Source organism: Eumetopias jubatus, unplaced genomic scaffold, assembly GCF_037043125.1.
Source record: "Eumetopias jubatus isolate StellerSeaLion01/CBP00866 unplaced genomic scaffold, mEumJub1_p1.0 scaffold_5, whole genome shotgun sequence".
In the NCBI taxonomy this organism is placed as follows: Eukaryota; Metazoa; Chordata; class Mammalia; order Carnivora; family Otariidae; genus Eumetopias; species Eumetopias jubatus.
This window is the reverse complement of record NW_028274811.1, coordinates 26,712,721-26,733,910: the sequence shown is the minus strand read 5'-3', so window position 1 is coordinate 26,733,910 and position 21,190 is coordinate 26,712,721. Positions and strand designations below refer to the sequence as shown.

The window sequence follows — 21,190 nt, the reverse complement described above, 5'->3', positions numbered from 1 at the left end:
GTTAAAGATCTCTATCTCAAGGCTAGAACAATTGGATCATTTAATGAATGAGCTAAGAAGAAAGTGCATTTTCTCAAATCTGCATTCCCCCGCCCACACACACACACACGCACATACCTCAGTCTCCTGGAGCAATGCCCAAAAGCCAGAGTGTTTGCCTTTACACTTGCAAATTACCACACAGTTGTTACATTTTGGTTAAACCAAATGTACTTTGTCTTCAAAAGCAAGTCCTGAGCGCTACCTAGGGGAGGACGTTGAGGGAGGTAGGTAATAGGAGTGGAGGCAGCAAGAAAAGGCCTTTGAACAAAGAACAGGGATGAACAGATATGCTACAACCCTGTTGACAGCATTATTGACAATAGCCAAAAGGTGAAAACAACCCAAATAATCACTGATGCATGAATGGATTTTTAACATGGTATATGGTATAAACATGCAATGGAATCTTATTCAGCCTTAAGAAGGAACAAAACAACACGTTACAACATGGATGAAAGAAGTCAGACAGGAAAGGATATATTTTGTATGATTCAATTTATATGAGGAAACTTTAGAGGACACTTTTAGCAACCAACTTGAACTATAGAAACCTGAATAAGGTAGAAGGGCCTGCAAACCTCTGGCTGATACAAACAGGCCCATTAGGTGACCCACCTCAAAATAGCCTTAAGCCCTAGCTGACCAATGGGTTATTTACACCCAGACACAGGTACCAAAAAAGGAAAATTCCATGTGTTCCCGTACTCTCTCACGTTCCCTCTTTAACTACAACCCCCCCAAGAACTGCCTTGGGGCAGTCTCTGTTCTGCTGTCCTGCCCACATTTCATTGTGTGTTTTCAATAAATTTCTATCTCCCTTGTTATGCCTTGGGTGAATTCTTTCACCACCGGCCTCCACCCAATAAGGTTGCCCCACATTTGGTCGCCCCCATCCAACTGGGAGAGACACAGAAATCAGAATAGGCAAATTCATAGAGACGGAAAATAAAATAGTGGTTAGCTAGGGCTTGGGAGAAGGGGAATGAAGAGTTACTGTTTAAAGGGCACAAAGTGGGGCGCCTGGGTGGCTCAGTCGTTAAGCGTCTGCCTTCCGCTCAGGTCATGGTCCCAGGGTCCTGGGATCGAGCCCGGCATCGGGCTCCCTGCCCCACGGAAGCCTGCTTCTCCCTCTCCCACTCCCCCTGCTTGTGTTCCCTCTCTTGCTGTGTCTCTCTCGGTCAAATAAATAAAATCTTTAAAGGGTACAAAGTTTAAGTTTAGGATGATGAAAAAGTTCTGGAGATGGATAGTACTGGTGATCACACAAGAGTACAAATGTACTTAATGCCACTGATTTGTATACTTTAAGATGGTTAAAATAATAAATTTTATGTTATGTGTATTTTACCACAATAAAAAAGTAAAAAAAAAAAAAGATTGACCTTGACCTTCTTCTGTCTTATATTTGTTTCCTACCTAGGAGGTTATCAATGACACCAAGAACAGTATTGGCCTTTGTGATGACAGAGAGTCCTGTGTCTGCTCTGCATTATAAACACTAGGCAAACAGAGGCCAGGCTGCCATAGGCTGAAGTGTCTTTAGCCAAAATATCACCAGGTCTGGGGGCACCTGGGTGGCTCAGTCGGTTAAGAGTCTGACTTCAGCTCAGGTCATGACCTCAGGGTCATGGGACAGAGCCCCACATCAGGCTCCCTGCTCAGCAGCAAGTCAGCCTGTCACTCTACCTCTCCCTCTGCCCCTCCCCTCACTCATGCTCTCTTTCTCCTGCTCAAATAGGTAAATCATCTTTAAAAATAAAATATCACTAGGTCTGGGTTATGGACTCTGTCTCTGCCTACCTTCTAGAATGTGGGAGACCTCCCCAGCCTTTAACTGAACTGGCAAAAAAGTACAACCCTATCTTTTTGTGTTCCACCATCATACCTACCTACCTTATTTGCCTTGGCTCTGCTTTCAGTTTAAAATACCATTGGCCCTATCAATCTTTTTAATGATTTGTCCTTCTCAAAATAAAACATAACATCAGTCACAGAGAGTACTCATCCTGCTATAAATAGTTCCCTGGATCATCAAACTTATAGCTCAAGAGGCTATTCTGGGATATTTAAGTAAATGAAGTCAGAAAAAGTTATTTAAGAATTCTGAAGAATCTAAAGTGACAAGTTTCCAAGAATCACAATTGTGAAGCAATGAAGTTGCCAGAATATTTCATGGTCAAGGCATCATGGTTGCAGCACAACTTCCTTTGATTCAGCAGAGCATCTTGAGAATTTTAGAAGGAGGAAGATGTTGCATGTCTTTCTCTGGTACAATGATTAAATTTAGTTCTAAGCAATCAGGAAGGTGTTTGTTTTAAATATACAGTGTTAATAGACTGCTCACCATGAGACCAAAGTTTCCTGTTGGGAATTCATAGTCTTCCCTGCCAAGTACCCAGTGGAATCCTGTCCTACACTGAGGAGCAGCTTCTGCAATTCTTTGCTTCAGGAGGAAGGTACAAGCTCTGATAATGGTATTTTGGGGCCTCCCTGATATCACACTGAGTAGACTAAGCGCCCTTAACCCAGCCAGCCCTCCTTTCTTAAACTTTAAAATTCTAGTAACTCAATAATAATGGTAATTACCTCATCTCTAGATTCTACAGCATGTGCCAGACATTGTGCTGAGTGATTTGGATATCATAAGTAAATTAATATTCATAGCAAACCCATTAGGTAGATATCATTTTCCAATTTTATAGATGAGAAAACAGACCTGGTGAGGTTCAGGAACTGGGTTCAACGTCACACAGCTTTTAAAACTCCTGACTTCAACATTGGTCTCCTAAATGATACCACTCTTTTCTTTTAAGTTCATGTTCTTTGTAAAGGGTCACTAAAGTGAATATGGAAACATAAAAGAGTAATAAGAGCTAAAAAAAAAAAAAAGGAAAGAAAAGAATAAGAAGAATAATTCAACCAGTCATTCACTGTTGACATTGTGGAATACATTTCTCCCTTTCACTATTTTTATTAAATACAATGTTTGAATTGGGTTATGCCTTTTTTTTTATGTTATATTAATCACCATACATTACATCATTAGTTTTTTATGTTGGGTTATGCCTTTTTAACATTAAGTTAAATCAACCTTCCCCAAACTGTGTTCCGTGGGACAGAGTTCCATGAGATAATAGATTAATATTTCCATTTTATAGACACTGATAAGTCCTACAGAAAATCTGTTTAACTTTGTTTAATCATAAATACAAGTATAAACATAAGAAATACTGTTTAAGGAATAGGAACGCACAATTAAGTCTCCTTTTTTCCTCAAGCTATTTTTCCAATCCTAATGCTCTTTTGATATAAAAACTATCATTACAAATCACTTGTAAGTCCAAATTGGCTGAAATTTTAGGGTCCTTCCTCATTCTATCAAACTGTCTGCTTAAATAATAGTACCATGATCTCATTCTGAAGTCCTTCCCCAAATCCCCACTTTTTTGCCCTTATTTGGTCTGATTACAGTTATTTTATGTCTTGCAGTTCCATTATAAATCCCAGTCCTTTCCCTCTTTATAATTTTAAAACGCTGGATGAACTTTGCACAGATTTCTCCAGGCCACACAAGCTGATATGATCATGAAAATTTAACCCCCTTATCTAGATCCCTTAATCAACGATCATTTTCCTGGCCTGACTCACAGCCTCCTTACCCACTGGCTCAAGCCTCTCCTCAACCAGCCACAGACTCAACTCAGTCTTCTCCCACTTCTAGCAGCTGACGTTCCAGCTCCACCCCAATGTCCTGCCTGTGAAATTGTTCTGCTGAGAGCACAAACATGACTCTGACCTGCTTAACCCAACTCTGCTGGGGTTTGTCCTGTTCCTGAGCATTAGGGGACCCCCAGGAAGATATTTTGCCACAGGAACAGCTGCCATCCCATTTCTACAAATTATGGAATTTTCTTCACAAGATCTTTCATTTTAACTAACAAATTCATCAGGACTCAGTGTTATCCTATGCTGGTTGGTTTCCCTTCAGCCGAATACAACTCCTTTCCCACGACAGAATGTTCTTTGCTTCTTGCTCTAAGACTCAAAGAAAATGATTTTTAAAGGCCCTGTGGCCTCCGATAATAATTTACTCTTCAGGTTTCCTGATTAAAGAGGAATCTGGAGCTTGGAGTGTGAATATTTGTAATCTGGTTAAGAATCAGTGTTACTATGAACAGCGTTACTATGAACAAGCTCATGTGGCATCCTGCCCATACATTGCTTCATAACCAGAGGGGGACCATTTATTTTCATGTTGACATGTAGTTAATGTTCAAACGCAATGTGAGTTCAAACTCTAAATATATCACCGACAATTACAGTTTGCCACTGAATGCCAGCAGCGTAAGCCCTAACTCAGAGGAGAGTGACCACCATGTTTTCCAGGCAATGGCACAGGAATCCATCCTTATGGTTGGTCAAAGGCGGCAGCAGCGGCAGCAACAAGCTCCATCAAGAGTGGAGATGATCTGAGCTCACTAGAAGTATCCGAGTTTCTTTTCCAGACAAGACAAAGACAGGCCTGGGAAAAGGTGACCAGAAGAAGCTTCCATAATGGAGATATTATGAAACAAAAAGCATGATAAGAACTTTGAGTATTCTTGAAAAGCTTTTAAAGAATAAGGTACTCAGCAGAGAATAGAAATGTGGTTAATAAGTCATTCTTCAAAACTGGACGACCAACCCTTTAAGAATACTATTTAGTCTATTAAATACGGATTATATTTTGTGACATTTCCACTAAAGGCAAAAGTTTACCTTTAAAGAAAGAGCAGTGGCTTAGGGCTTCTTCTCTAAAAGCGAAATGCCCTTGCAAAGTCGGGGGAACACAGTGACAACCTGGCATCTCTATGTAAATGGACAGGAAGTATAACCACATGATGGAGAGGAAGTTCATGAATAGCTCCTCCACGCCCCCACCTTCCATCCTGGCAGGCAGACGTCTACCCGTGCCTGTGTACACACACATACATACAATTCAGCATTTACTTTGATTGCTTACATGAGTGTCTTTCTCTAGAATTTTCAATGGAAATTTCTAAAGCTTGCAACACATTCTCACTGCAATATCTGAGAGTTGCTGCTACTTGTGAAGCAAGGCTAGCCACTTGCCCTCCCTCTGTGAGGAGTTCTCTTCACTGAAGGTGTGGTTGCTGGTAGCAGAACCATCCTGTCAAAACTGCAAAAGAGGGCGCCTGGGTGGCTCAGTTGGTTAAGCGACTGCCTTCGGCTCAGGTCATGATCCTGGAGTCCCGGGATCGAGTCCCGCATTGGGCTCCCTGCTCAGCAGGGAGTCTGCTTCTCCCTCTGACCCTCTTCCTTCTCGTGCTCTCTATCTCTCATTCTCTCTCTCTCAAATAAATAAATAAAATCTTCAAATAATAATAATAATAATACCATATAATTACCAGAGGAAAAAGGTGATTATATACAAATACATATGTATCTATGCAAACACAGACATATAGTGAACTTTTATAAGCATAACATCAAAAGACAAAGACAGTAAAAGAAAAGATAGAAAAGAGAATGCAAAAAAGACCATAAACAAAATTAAGGGCAATAAATACAAAATTAAGAAATTTTACCCAAAATTTGAAGATAAGGCAAAAAGATTACTGCTTGCTCTTTCAATATCATATTAAAACATTGTTTAATGAGCCTACCTAAGGGACCTATGATTCTCTAGGAAAAATGTAACTTTGTTCAACTTGCCATTTTCTGTTGATTAGGGCCCAGACTAAAATTAGATGTTAACTTCACAGAAGATTGATAAAGTGCAAATGGTGTTTGTATGGGAGAGATGCAAATGATTTCGGTCTGGTGGAAAAGATATTTGCAAAGACTATGCTTTTATTGCCTGCTAGAATAATAACAAGTTTTGTATTTAATTTAGCACTCTGACTTCGACATTCTTTCTTTCACTTCAGTCTCTTGAGTTCTTCAGTGAATCAGCTTTAAGATCCTGCTGGTCCTCTCATTAATGAGTTACATAAATCACTGACACGTGTATGTTTTTAAATTTTTAAAAATCATACTTTGTCCAGAAAGTTAATCATAGACTTTCCATATGATCCAGCAATTCTACTCTTACTTATACACATAAAGGAATTCAAAGCAAGGACTCAAACAGATACTTGTACAGCAACTTTTATAGCAGTATTATTCCAATAGCCCAAATGTGGAAACAAGCCACGTATCCATCAACAGGTGAATGGATAAAAAAAATAAAGGATACACGTACAATGGAATATTATTCAGCCATAAAACAGGAATGAAATGTTGATACATGCTACAATATGAATAAACTTTAAAAACTGTATGCTAAGTGAAATAAGCCAGACACAAAAGGACAAATATTGTATGATTCCACATATATGGGGTACCTAAAATAAACAAATTCACAAAACATAAAATAGAGACAACCATGGGCTGTGGGGAGGAGCAAATCTCGAATTACTTTTTAATGGGTACAGAGTTTCTGTTTGGGACGGTGAGAAAGCTCTGGAAATCATTAGTGGTGATAGTTGCACAACATATGGATACATGTAATGCCATGCCATTGTACACTTAAAAATGTTTAAAATGGTAAGTTTTATGTTATGTATATTTTACCACAATAAAAAAATGTATTCTTTGACAACTTAGCAAGAAATTTTTTTTGCAAAGAAATATTCTAAATATATATGACATCAAAGAGGAAATATTCTTGATCTATACATAGTTGTCATAAGTCAATCAAAAAAAATAGACCAAAGATTAGAAGACAAAATTCACTAAAAAATAAATACAAATGACAAACACATAATACTCGATCTCGCTTGGAATTTTCAAAGAGTTAATTAAAACAATAATGAAATTCCATTTTCCCAAACCATATTGGAAAAAAATTACATTAGAAAGTACTGGCAAGGGGTGCCTGGGTAGCTTAGTCATTAAGCGTCTGCCTTTGGCTCAGGTCATGATCCCAGGGTCCTGGGATTGAGCCCCGCGTCTGGCTCCTGGCTCAGTGGGGAGCCGGCTTTTCCCTCTCCCACTCCCCCTGCTTGTGTTCCCTTTCTCTCTGTCAAATAAATAAATAAAAGCTTTAAAAAAAAAAAGAAGAAAATACTGGCAAAGGTATATGAGAAATTATAATCTGGTTCAGACTTCCCAGAGAGTATTTTGGGAAGTGTGTATACTCTGTGACAATAGTTGTACTTCAAAAAAGATACCCTTAAAAAATGATAGGCAAGCATGCTTCCCATGGTTATACAAGAAAGGGAGGATAGGAGGGTGTTTAAGGTTCTGTGGCCCTACACCCTGGGCCTGAGCACCGGTTACACCACAATGACTGGAGTGCCTTTAGGTAAGTGGCTTAATAGTCTCTAAGCCTCAGTTTCCTCCCCTGAAAAAGGGAGGAAATAATAGGACCTACCTCATAGGGTTGATGTGATAATTAAATAAGACAGTTAACATAAAATGTGCATTGCCTGACACATAGTAAGTTATCAAGAATTGTTACAGTGGTGCCTGCCTTACTCAGTCAGAAGAGTATGTGACTCTTGATCTAGGGGTTGTAAGTTTGAGACCCGGGTTGGGTGTAGAGATTACTTAAACATAAAATTTTTCGGAGGAAAAAAAAGAAATATTAGAGATGGTTGTTATTGTTGTTGCTCTAACAGGATATTGCATGAGATTTTTCCCAGTTTTCCCAGAATTGGTGATTAGGGCCCATAGATAAGAATAAAAAAGTACTCACTAATCCACACCCTTAAGAAAATTACCAGTAATTGGAACCAGCCAACTCCACCAAGAGAGGAGGCAGAAACAGCCTAGGTATTTCCAGCTTCCTCCCCATCCCAACCAAACCAACCCTTCAGTCTCTGTAGAAGTGGGGAGGAGTGAAAGGGAGATGGGGAATTGGCTTTGTGGAGAGTACAGAATTACTTCAAGGTAGAAGTGGAAGGTGCTGCCTCGCAGGAAAAGACAAGTGAGAGGGAGGCTATTGTAAAGATTAGAGAGAGATACACGAAAGGAAGGGAGACCTCCAGTCTCTGCCCTAGTTGGCCATCTGCCAATTTCCGTCTCTGAACAAAGGAGGGACAAATATCAGGGGGAAAACAGAGAGAGAGACGAGAACTGGGGAAAGCTAGCTATCAGAAGGAACCAGGAGAGGAAAGTAGTGTGTCGTGACACACTACAAGGATCCACTGCACATTGGAATAGGTGGCTGAACTTGGACTGTCTCACCAGACCCTACCCAAGAAGACCACTGGCTACAAGAGGGGACCCTCGCAACAAGAGGCAACAGTTGAGAAGGAATGGTCAAGCCGGATCTAAGATCTCATCAGGGAACTGTTGAGTAGGATATGCCTCGAAGGACACCTATACTGGACACTTGCCACCCAGTGGGCATTAACATAGATGCTAATCAGCATAGACTAGAGAGGCAGGGACAGCCAACAAAGAGAGCGTTAAAGACACACTCAGGCAGGTATGAAACCCTTTGAATTGAGATTTCTCTGACTTTCAGCTAAAAGTATTTTCATAACTTCTTTCTCTGCAGAGCATATACTTACTGGCTGCCCTCAACTTGGAATGTACATGCTTCAAGCCCAACCTTACACAGGGCTGAAAACTTGAGACCTTCAGTTCTTTCCTTTTTTAAGATTTTACTTTTAAGTAATCTCCACACCTAACATGGGACTCAAACTCACAACCTCAAAATCAAGAGTCACATGCTCCACTGATTGAGCCAGCCAGGTGCCCCATAGACATTCAGCTCTAATATAAAATTCCCAGGTAAAAGATCCTAATTGGTGCAGCTTGGATCAGCCAAGCTAGTTCAGTCAAGTATAACTGGGAATAAAGGGTCACTGATACCCAGTCTCAGAGGACTGTCATCATGAGCTAGAAAGACACCCCAAAAGATGTCTCACAGTGTTGATGTAGTGAAAGAAAATGTTGTGCCCCAGAATACTAGAAAGCTGAGGAATCCACATAGGCTTGAGTAGGCTTTGAAATAAACATGATATTGGGGGAGTATTTACTATTATATTGTGGGATGGGCATTTACTATTCCTCACTTCCTGGAGAGTTTTACAAGGTGATGTGTAGGGACTGTGGGTTCCTTTTGGAAGGGGCAGAGGGCTCCTGATCTGAGATGAAGTAAGGGAGGTCAGTAATTGCCGGAGAGAGAAAGACAGAGAGTGGTCACTTCATCTACAATGTGACTACCTTCCACTGAAGCCCGTAAGTCTTTTGTGAGACGCTTGGTGTGATGGGATTTCTGGTGGGTACCTGCAAGGGAGATGCAACCTCATATACCCAGGTATGACCTGGGGTAGGAACAGAGACAGAGAAGCTTAAGAGGAATCAAACCATCCAATATAGAGAGTAATCTATGAATTACCCCAGAGCCTGGATATTGGAGCCAAGTTTCTTAAGTTCTCTAAGGGCACTGAAGCCTTCAGAAACCACAAAGGAAAAGGAAACCACAACGATTTCACCAAGAGCAGACTGATTAAATCACTTTGACTAAATTAAGTCCAACTAACTATAAAGTGAAATCCTGATCCCTCACAGGATGGGGTTTCTCTGTATCCCTATCTGCAGTTGGGCAGGTGAAATAGAAAGGTGAAGCATTTCTTTTTTTTTTTTAAAGATTTTATTTATTTATTTGAGAGAGAATGAGAGATAGAGAGCACAAGAGGGAAGAGGGTCAGAGGGAGAAGCAGACTCCCTGCTGAGCAGGGAGCCCGATGCGGGACTCGATCCCGGGACTCCAGGATCATGACCTGAGCCGAAGGCAGTCGCTTAACCAACTGAGCCACCCAGGCGCCCAAGGTGAAGCATTTCAAAACCCTTTAGTGTTCTTTAGACTCTAGGACTTCCAGTCTATGTTTGCTTCTTTGGGCACCGGCTGGTCCAAGGAGTCAAATTTCCCTGGGACCTTGTTATAGGGGGGCTGTTTTCTCCCCACTGATTCACAAACCATGAGGCCTTAAAGGTCTTAGGTGGTGGGAGCAGGGGTATCTGGGATTTCCATCACAGTAAGCCCAATTTGGCCTTGATGTAGAATGGGAAAGTGGCAAGTACCTTGAAAAAAATTGTCGAAACCAGAATGAGTAGCTTGAAATATTACTAAAGGCTCTTAATATTTGTAGTTTCCATTTTACAGCATTGATTGGAGAGCAGGAAGAGCAATTTTGCTGAGAATGGAAACATCATGTGAGACTCCTCAGACCGTTTCAAGTTCTAGAAAAAGAATTCATGGTAATTTACCAGTACCATTACTACAGTGCCACCATTTAATTTTGAACAAAGGTTTGTGTCTTCTTTCGCTTTAAGGAAAAATCCTCCCATTTCACTCCCTTGGAATTAAACCGTGACCGTCTGCCCAGTGTAGAACCATTTTCTTTGTCTCCCCACTATCCCTTCTCTTCACTACCCTGACTCATGCTGAATCACTCGAAGAACCTCCTCCCACTGGGCCACAAAGATTGAACCAGAGATAGGCAGATGAACATGGGACCAAGCACATGGCACTGTTCCAAATATGTGTCTCTTGCAGCTGGTGGGGAATTTTCTTACTCCCTTCTCCATTGTGACAATGTTGAACTTTACCTAAGCCCTGTGTTCCTAGAAAACTGGGAAGGTTAAGAAATGTCCTTGACCCTTTCATGTTCCAACTTTACTACAAAGCACCACTCTTCCTCATGTGACTTAGATAAGTCCCACAGATGACCCCCTTGTTTACCTATGATAAGACCAGACAGAAACTCTCTGAATTCCCATTCACATTCCAATTCACAGAAATGATTCTGTGAATTGTCTGTCGCACTCAAACTAGCTAGACACAAACATTTCCTGTTCAGCTCACTGATTGACACTCCCTGATTACAAAAACAATCGCAACTATAAAATCACCCTACCTGGAAGTTGTCTATTCCTCCCCAGAAAAGTCTCCAGACAAACCACCCTGCCAAGGTAATGATCTTCAGATCCGGGATGCTCTCCCTATTATAATACCCTAAATAAAACCAGTTTGCTTGCTGTTTGGTTTTTGTCTTTGACAGGTTGTGGAATCATAAAGATGTGTTCCCAAGGTTCTAGTGGCCATATTCCCAGCCACAGAGAGGGGTCTGAGGGAATGAGGCCATTGCTCAGACGAAAGTAGAGACTAGCTTGTCTTTTTTTTTTTTTAAATATGTGATTTCTTTTTTTTTTTTAGATTTTATTTATTTATTTGAGAGAGAGAATGAGATAGAGAAGAGAGCATGAGGGGGGGAGGGTCCGAGGGAGAAGCAAACTCACGGCTGAGCAGGGAGCCTGATGAGGGACTCGATCCCGGGACTCCAGGATCATGACCTGAGCCGAAGGCAGTCGCTTAACCAACTGAGCCACCCAGGCGCCCTGAGACTAGCTTGTCTTGTAAAAGGCATCCCATTCCTGGTTCTGGGCCTAGGTGCCTGGAACTGCCCTGTTTTGGTATCTACCAGCATCTATCCCGTAAGTCCTGTTATTTGTTTGTTTGTTTTTGTTTTGTTTTAAAGATTTTATTTATTTGTCAGAGAGAGAGAGAGCATACATAAGCGGGGGAGCGGCAGGCAGAGAGAGAAGCAGACTCCCCACTGAGTAAGGAGCCCGATGTGGAGCTCCATCCCAGGACCCTGGGATCATGACCTAAGCCAAAGGCAGACGCTTAACCGACCAAGCCACCCAGGCGTCCCTTAAGTCCTGTTTTTTACAATGGTTATTTTGATTCTGGTTTCTGTCATCTGCAACCTGAATAGCCCTAATAAATCCACCATATTCAAAATTTACCTTGCAAGTGCAGTAAGTATATTCATATAAAAATACTGGGGATTAAAAAAATGCTAGGGATTAAAATTCACTTTGAGGCTTTATCAATGATAAAAAGCCCTTCACATGAATGTCAGCTAGACTTATTGTGGTGTTCTTTTTGCAATACATATCTTCCTCAACTTATCATGGGGTTACATCCCATAAGGTTACATCCCAATAAACCCATTGTAAGTTAACAATACTGTGAGTCAAAAATGCATTTAATACATCTAACCCACAGAACATAATACCTTAGCCTAGCAGAACTTAAATGTGCTCAGAACACTTATATTAGCCAATAGTTGGGCAAAATCATCTAACATAAAGCCTCTTTTATAGTAAAGCATTGAATGTATCATGTAATTTATTGAATACTACACTAAAGTAAAAATCAATGGCTCTATGGATAGGAATTTACAACTGTAAGTCTGTCAGTTACCTTCATGATCATGTGGCTGACCGGGAGCTATGGCTCACTGTCATTGCCCAGCATCAAGAGAGAGTATCATACCGCACATCTGGGAAAAGATCAAAATTCAAAATCTGAAGTACAGTTTTTGTGGAATGTGTATCTCTTTCACATTATCATAAAATTGAAAAACTGTAAGTCAAACCATAGTAAGTTGGAGACCATCTGTACATACAAATATGGAATCATTATGTTGAATACCTGAACGAAATGTTATATGACAATTATACTCCTCCGCTAAAAAAAGCCCTTCATGACATCCACTTTTAAATGGCTTCATGAAACTTCACCGAAGAAATGGAAAAGAAAGAGAATGGTTAGTATTTTTTAAATGTAGAGAGAAAGCATGAATGTCACAAAAATCCTGATCTAACGTGTCATGAACGGAAAGCTGTATTACCTAAAGTGGACAAGATTTACAGATGCTACTAATACTTGGAAATTTGAAGCAAATCTTAACACTCTCCAAAGTTAATTCACATTTTACCAAATTCTCAAAAGACTGATGAAGACTAGATGGTGCGGGGCGCCTGGGTGGCTCAGTTGTTAAGCATCTGCCTTCGGCTCAGGTCATGATCCCAGGGTCCTGGGATTGAGCCCCGCGTCTGGCTCCTGGCTCAGTGGGGAGCCGGCTTTTCCCTCTCCCACTCCCCCTGCTTGTGTTCCCTTTCTCTCTGTCAAATAAAAAAATAAAATCTTAAAAAAAAAAGACTAGATGGTTCAAAAAGGAAATCTTTATAGCAAACTTACTGATATCAAGTACAAGAAAAGGATCTGTTGACAACTCCAGAGCCTACCTTGAACCTAAACTGATGCTATACAAAATGCTTCTCACAAAAAGGCAAACGTCTCAGTATTAAAGAAGGGCTCTTAGGGGCACCTGGGTGGTGCAGCCGCTCAAGCAACTGCACTTGCTTTCAGCTCAAGTCGTCTCAGGGTCCTGGGACTGAGCCCTGTGACAGGCTCCACGCTCAGTCCAGAGTCTGCCTGAGATTCTCTCTCCCTCTGCCCCTCCCCACCGCTCTCTCTTCCTCTCTCTCTAAAATAAAGAAATCTTTAAAAAAAAGAAGAAGAAAGAAAGTCTCTTAGGCTGTATTTGTTTTTTTGTGGAGAAAGGCTATCATGCCGTTCTTATTTATAAAAAAAGTATAATTACTATTTTATTTCTGCTTCACAAACCACATAAACTGAATCTTGATTTGGTATTTTTCTGATTAGCATTCTAATGAAAAATGAGTTAGAGGAATTTATTATGAAGTACTTTGGAGAGTTTGGGTTCTTTCTCTAGTAGCACTGATAACTCAAAAAAGCCTTTTTCAGTTTTATCGATCACAGAGAAAAGCATTTAATTCTATAGAATATTACTTGCTTCATATTTTTTAAAAAATTAAGATATACATTCAGGGACGCCTGGGTGTCTCAGTCGGTTAAGCGTCTGCCTTCAGCTCAGGTCATGATCCTGGGATCCTGGGATCCTGGGATCGAGTCCCACATCGGGCTCCTTACTCAGCAGGGAGCCTGCTTCTCCCTCTGCCTGCCACTCCCCCTGCTTGTGCTCTCTCTCTGACAAATAAATAAATAAAATCTTAAATAAACAAATAAGTAAATAAAAATTAAGATAGACATTCAAAGACAATAATAAATTTTTACAATTTACATGGGCACCTGGGTGGCTCAGATGGTTAGGTGTCTGCCTTTGGCTCAGGTCATGATCCCAGGGTCCTGGGATTGAGTCCCGCATTGGGCTCCCTGCTCGGCAGGAAGCCTGCTTCTCCCTCTCCCACTCCCCTTGCTTGTGTTCCCTCTCTTGCTGTGTCTCTCTCTGTCAAATAAATAAATAAAATCTTTAAAAAAATTTTTTTACAATTTACAATAATTTACACATGTTAATCCATATGCCTAAGGACCTATAGGTAAAATGTGTGTTTTCCTATATTTTTTTGCATTCACCAAAAGTAAAACTTTTTAAAAGTAGAACACTTTAAAAATAATTTTGTCTAGGGGCACTGGGTGGCTCAGTGGGTTAAGCGTCTGCCTTCAACTCAGGTCATGATCCCAGGGTCCTGGGATCGAGTTCTGCATCGGCCTCCCTGCTGAGCGGGGAGCCTGTTTCTCCCTCTGCCACTCCCCTCCCCCCCAGTTCATGCTCTCTCTTTCACTTTCACTCTCAAATAAATAAATAAAATCTTAAAAAAAAATAATTTTGCCTAGACTGAATAGAGAAAGTAAGTCTATGTGAAATTCAAATTTTCCAAAAAGTAAATATATTCTTCAGGGAAAAGATACCTTTTTAAGATGCTAAACGATAGCTATAAGGAACCCTCAGAATTCTACACATAGGAGAATATCCTCCCCTAATGACCAAGAAATGGGGCTGAGAGTGATGTGGACACTGAAATGCAAAAAAATGGGCATCTTCATTCCATTCCAGATAGACCGCCGTGATGGTAGAACTCTTACTCTTCATGCCTCTTGCTGTGTAACATTGCTTTACGATTTGTAAAATCACTGAGAGAATGTTCTATATCTTGATTTAGGTGGTGGGTGCATCTCTTGTAGGTGTTTGTACTTGGTAAAATTCATCAAGCCATACAGTTCGAAATCTGTCCATTTTATTCTATGTAAATTATACCTCAACTTTTAGAAATATTATCTAAAAGCACAGTGTGTGACCCTCAATAAATGCTGTTGCTAAAAAAAAAAAAAAAACCACCAAGAAGCAAAAATCTACTAATACTGCTCAGGACAATTAAAAATTCCCCAGACATATATTATCTGTGTATATATATTTTTAATTTTACTTATTTATTTGACAGAGAGAGAGAGAGAGAAAGAATGAGCCGGGAGGAAAGGCAGAGGGAGAAAGAGAAGAAGACTCCTTGCCGAAAAGGGAGCCCGATGGAGGGCTTGATCCGGGGACCCTGGGATCATGACCTGAGCTGAACGCAGACCCTCAACCGACTGAGCCACCCAGTTGCCCCATCTGTGATATTTTAAAACGTGTTATAGGGGCACCTGGGTGGCTCATTCATTAAGTGTCTGCCTTCAGCTCAGGTCATCCGGGATCAAGTCCCCCATCAGGCTCCCTGCTGGGCGGGGAGCCTGCTTCTCCCTCTCCTACTCCCTCTGCTTGTGTTCCCTCTCTCGCTGTGTCTCTCTCTGTCAAATAAATAAAATATTTTTTTAAAAAATAAATAAAAAATAAAAATAAACAACAATAAAACGTGTTATAATTAGTTAAGGGTCAGTTATGGATATAAGAAATATCTACATTTCCCAAAAGAGAACTTTGAACATCTCTTTCTGTAGATAGTGGAAGATAATGTACATTATTTTTCTTAATCTCTATTTCCAAGTTTTTCCATAATGAAAATGGATTACTTGTGTTTTAAAAAAGGAGGCATGGTTTCAAGACTATTAAATTCAAACTGGAATAAAGCCATTTGAGCCTTAGCACCCACAATACTGGGAAGGTCCAGTGGAGGGGGTGGGAAGCCAGAGCAGTTCGATAAATGGGGATACATCTAGATGAAATATTAGAGCATCATTCTGAATTTCACATGAACTTTAATAAAACATTCACCATGTATCTGACTTGGCAATTAAAATGATTGGATTTAGAGCACAGAAGTTTATCATCCTCACCAGAAAAGGGAGAGAGAAAGAGAGCCACCTTCCTTTGGGTTTGCTATATGACATCTCTAAGTGTTTTGTCACTGTAGGCCTTTGTGAAACACCGTGACCACCCCCACTGCATCTAGGTGTGAATAATTTACATAACAGATCTTGTAGAAAGGTCCTGTTACAGGAGATAGGGTACATCTTTTGTTTTTTTCTGCATAACATTCACTCTTTACAGTGTTCCTCTATTCTTCCTCATTCTGGCAGACTGCTGATTGTGGGATCCTACCCATGGCCAGAGGGATGGACACATCTCAGTAAGAAGCCAGGGAAATTCTTACAGGGGACTTTACTGTTGACATGAGGCACACAGGTACTGCAGGGGGTTGGACCCCCTCATCTGCTGGCAAGAGCTGAAAGAAGTAGCACACAAGGTCCCCACCAGTAAGATCTGGACTTTTCTGGGTCAAGAACTTCTCAAGGCTGGGTATGCAATTCCTCCTTCTAAACTATGATCTAGCTAATATGCTGCCAATGAATTCTTTGTTTAGCCAAAGTTTTGTTTCTTGCAATTGAATCCTCAATGATATAAGGGAAGCAGTTCTATATTATCTCAAAATAATATATCTCAAAATAACCCCAACTAGGGGCACCTGGGTGGCTCAGTGGTTAAGCATCTGCCTTCGGCTCAGTCATGATCCTGGGGTCCTGGGATCAAGCCCCACAACCTCTTGCTATCTCTCTCTGTCAAATAAATAAATAAAATCTTTAAAAAATAATAAAAAAATAAAAATAAACCCAACTGGCTGAAGGGGAGGGAGAGGTATGCAATGGGAAAAGTTCAGGGCCATGGACCTTGGATAAATCACATAACGAAGATGCCTGAAGTTTAGCACAGTGGAGGCATTGTACCCAATGAGGTTTATCAGAGGCACAATTATTTCTAATTGAAAACTCTTCTCAATGCCCTTCCTTGAGTACTTGAAACACAGATGCCTGAGTCTCTTAGTCCCTTCATTTGTAAAAGGGGGATAAACCCTACCTCTGGTGATAAAATCAAAGATTCTTTGGGGGCAAGACAGAAACCCAACTTGAACCATCTTTTTTTTTTTTTTAAGTTGGCTCTGCGCCCAGTGTGGGGCTTGAATTCACAACCCTGAGATCAAAAGTCACATGCTCTACTGACTGGGAGCCAGCCAGGTGCCCCCTAACTTGAACCATCTTCATCACAAAAGGGATTTACTAAAGAGAAGCCACGATAATCTAAAAGGAAAACAATCAAGTTTAGGTAGTTATTGTTCTGTCTCTCATCTCTGGTCCTCTCAGCATGTCAACTTTCTTTTCTCTTCCTGCAGATCTGTTAATTACAAGAGAGGGAAGGAGCAAATCCTGCACTCAGAATCACACAGAGTTAGGAGCACTCCATGAAGCTATGTCACAGCAGAGTGTTAGATCAAGGCCCCAAGACTGAGGAGTCCCAGCAGCTCTGTCTGAAGATAAAAGAATGTGATACAACTGTTAAGTAGTTAGCTGTCAAGCCTTCTCAAGAAGTAGAAGCAACTGAGGAAGGCAGCTCTCCCCCAATTCCAAGGAACTTCAGGCGCTGTTCTCGCCTCTCTGCCCAAAGATGGATGCAAGAGTTTCTTTCTTCATCTGGGGAACCAGAGCCTCATACCCACAGAGGCCCAAAAGCCCTTCTGCCAGTCCCCTTGCATGGCTACTCCTCTTTACAGGACATATAGTCACCCTGCTCTGACTCTCTGTCTTATTTATTTATTTTTTTAAAGATTTTATATTTATTTGACAGAGAGAGAGACAGCGAAAGAGGGAACACAAGCAGGGGGAGCGGGAGCGGGAGAAGCAAGCTTCCTACCAAGCAGGGAGCCCGATGCGGGGCTCAATCCCAGGACCCTGGAATCATGACCTGAGCTGAAGGCAGACGCGCAACGGCTGAGCCACCCAGGCGCCCCCCTCTTTTTTTTTTTTTTAAGATTTTATTTATTTATTTGACAGAGAGACACAGTAAGAGAAGGAACACAAGCAAGGGGAGCAGGAGTGGGAGAAGCAGGCTTCCTGCCAAGCAGGGAGCCCGATGTGGGGCTCAATCCCAGGACCCTGGGAACATGACCTGAGCCGAAGGCAGACGCTTAACGACTGAGCCACCCAGGTACCCCCAAAAAACCTTTTTTTTTTTTTTTTAAACAATAACCACCAATCTTCAGGGAGAAGACTGATTCTGAATTCCAGGAAAATCAGTTCTCCTCTCTCTCTCCTCTCTCTCTTCCAGGGAGGATCAGTTCTCTCACCTCTTCTGATCCTGATGGAGCTAGTTTGCATTTCACTCGTCTCACAGTGTCTGGTGAAAACACTTTGACCAATTTCTGGTGCAGACCATTTACGTAATGTATAGGGCGCAGAGCAAAACTAAAATGCAGGGCACCCTGTTCAAAAGTTACTATGAATTTTTAAAAATGGCAGTAGCAGAGCATTAAACCAAATGTAGGACTTTTCTAAGCACAGGGCCCTGAAATGTACATAGTTTGCCCCTGAAGCAGGTCCTGTTCTGTGCTCCGCTCTTGAGCCACAGGTGCTCTCTAACAGGCCAGGATCCAAGCAGGAAACAACCATCTTGCCCCAAAGCATCCCAGGCCAGAGAGATGCACTTTTCTCTCCAATACATGTCTTTTACATCCATCCTTCCCCCAGTTCTTTGAGACATCTTATGTAACTGGAAGACACTTAGGAGGTTTTCCTAGAATAAACAGTCTGCTTAAAGACTAGTAAAATATTCATTCTTGCCAGATAGAAATTACTTGCAGCTTTCACAAGAATTTTTGATTCCTTCAGCTGCAACCCATTAAGGTTCACAAAACTCAGCATCTGAATTTTGGCCTAAATTCTCTGAACAAAGCTGAGGGTCCCTCAAGCCCATGGGCCTCAATGGGAAACAGTTACATTGGCTTGCTCTTGCCCCTGAAAAAGCAAGTTATTATTGTATTTTGTGTATATGTACCTGACCCCAATGTTGAACTCTCCAGAGGCTTTTAATTAATTCTTGTAGGCTTTCCGGGTATGCAACCAACTCATCACAAATAATGCCATTTGCTTTCTCCTTTTGATTTGTCATAGCTCATTCTGTCTCATCTTTTCATATTTGTTATAATGCAGTTTCTTTTAAAATTAGCTGACAGATGAATCTTGTTTTGTGTGAAACTAGAAAATTTGAGAATACAGCTTATCTAGGGAAATAAATGCCTAGGAGCAATGAAGAAAATTGAGGAAAAAGAAGGATTAATTAGGAGGGATTACTGTGCCAGATATCAAAATATCCTATTGAATCATGGAAATTGAAATAATGACATATCCTGACAAAAATAGATCTTCAGAAGAAAACAAAATGTTCAAACTAAATTTGTACATATTTAGTATACAAGAAAGTAGAATTTCAGATCAGTAAAGAAGTGATAGATTATTTAGTAAATGTAGTGTTTCAAAAACTAAAAATGAGGATTAGGAATATAACCATAATTGTAACTAAAGAATTACAATAAAATACAAGAAAATATTTTATTATTTCTTTATTTTTAAGTATTCTCTACACCAGCTTGGGGGCTTTAACTCCCAATTCTGACATCAAGACTCACATGCTCTACTGACTGAGCCAGCTCAGTGCTGCTCAAAACACGTTTCAATAATCTTGGGACATAAAAGGCCATTCTAAGCATGAGTCAAATCCAGGAACCCATAAAGAAAAAGATTGTTAAAAATGCCTATGTAGGGCTCCTGGGTGGCTCAGTCGGTTAAGCGACTGCCTTCGGCTCAGGTCATGATCCTGGAGTCCCGGGATCGAGTCCCACATCGGGCTCCCTGCTTGGCAGGGAGTCTGCTTCTCCCTCTGACCCTCTTCCCTCTCGTGTTCTCTATCTCTCATTCTCTCTCTTAAATAAATAAATAAAATCTTTAAAAAAAAAACATTAAAAAAAATGCCTATGTAGGGGGGCACCTGGGTGGCTCAGCTGGTTAAATGTTCGACTTTTGATTTCGGCTCAGGTCATAGGATCGAGAGCCATGTCGGGCTCCACACTCTGTGGGGAGTCAGCTTGAGGTTCTCTCTCTCCCTCTCCCTCTGCCCCCACCCCACCAAGTGCAAATGCGCTCTCTAAGATAAATAAATAAAATCTTTAAATTGAAAAAAAAATTCCTATTTAGGGGACACCTGCATGGTTCGGTCAGGTAAGTGTCTGACTCTTGATTTCAGCTCAGGTCTCCATCTTGGGGTTGTGAGTTCATGACCAGTGTGGAGCCTATTTCAAAAAAAAAAGTTAGAAAAAAATGCCTATTTAACAATGTAATGCCTCTGTACAGAGTAAATGATCACAAAGTTGAAAGGAAAGATATTTGTAAAATATAAAACAAAGTGTCTTTATATAAAATATTAAAAGTTTCTACAAATCATTATTAAAAAGATAAAAATCCAGTAAAAAACTAAGCAAAGATTTTGACAGATAATTCATGAAAAAAATAGTCTCCAATGATCATATGAAAAGTACTTACCCTCATCAATAATGTATCAGTTGGCTTATTAGATATGAAAGAGTTTAAAAGTTTAACCATTCTCAGTTCTGGTGAGGAAACACGTTTGGGTGAAACCTATTTAAAGGATAGTAGGCAATACCAATCAAATTAAAAGTGCATATACCCTTTGACCCAGTGATTCTACTTCCAGAAAGTCATACAACAGAAAGACAGATGAGTGTTTAAAAATATATTCATCCCATCTTTGTGGTAAATGATCTAATTGTTCAAACTTGGGTACTGGGGACCCCTGGGTGGCTCAGTCGGTTAAACGTCTGCCTTCGGCTCAGGTCATGATCCCAGGGTCCTGGGATGGAGTTCCACATCAGGCTCCTTGCTTATTGAGGAGCCTGCTTCTCCCTCTGCCTGCCCCTCTCCCTGCTTGTGTGCACACCCACTCTCTCTCTCTGACAAATAAATAAATAAAATCTTTTAAAAAATACACAAAATTGGGTACTAGTTGGATAAATTGTGGAATATCCATGTAATCCATATAAATTAACATAGAAAAAGAATGAATCAAATCTGTACGTGCTCACATGGGAAAAGATGTCCATAAGTACACTGAGAAATGAACAAAGCAAGCTGAAGAATAGAACAGATAGTAAGATTCCATTTTGTTAAGAACAAGATGTGCTCAAAGGTCAAGGATAT

At 40.7% G+C, this 21,190-nt stretch overlaps 1 protein-coding gene and 1 pseudogene across 1 annotated transcript in view; one reads left to right on the top strand and one right to left on the bottom strand.

The window, feature by feature from the left end:
* The window catches only part of HSPA4 (heat shock protein family A (Hsp70) member 4), a 71,152-nt gene that overhangs the window by 49,078 nt on the left and 884 nt on the right, over positions 1 to 21,190 (bottom strand). Inside the window, exons 2-3 of the mRNA XM_088023261.1 lie at positions 20,994 to 21,033; positions 20,742 to 20,786 (exon numbers count right to left, since the gene is read on the bottom strand). Coding sequence (XP_087879387.1) covers positions 20,742 to 20,786; positions 20,994 to 21,033 — 85 coding nt within the window. The remainder of the gene's footprint in view (positions 1 to 20,741; positions 20,787 to 20,993; positions 21,034 to 21,190) is intronic.
* LOC114209656 (U4 spliceosomal RNA) lies at positions 16,848 to 16,961 on the top strand (annotated as a pseudogene).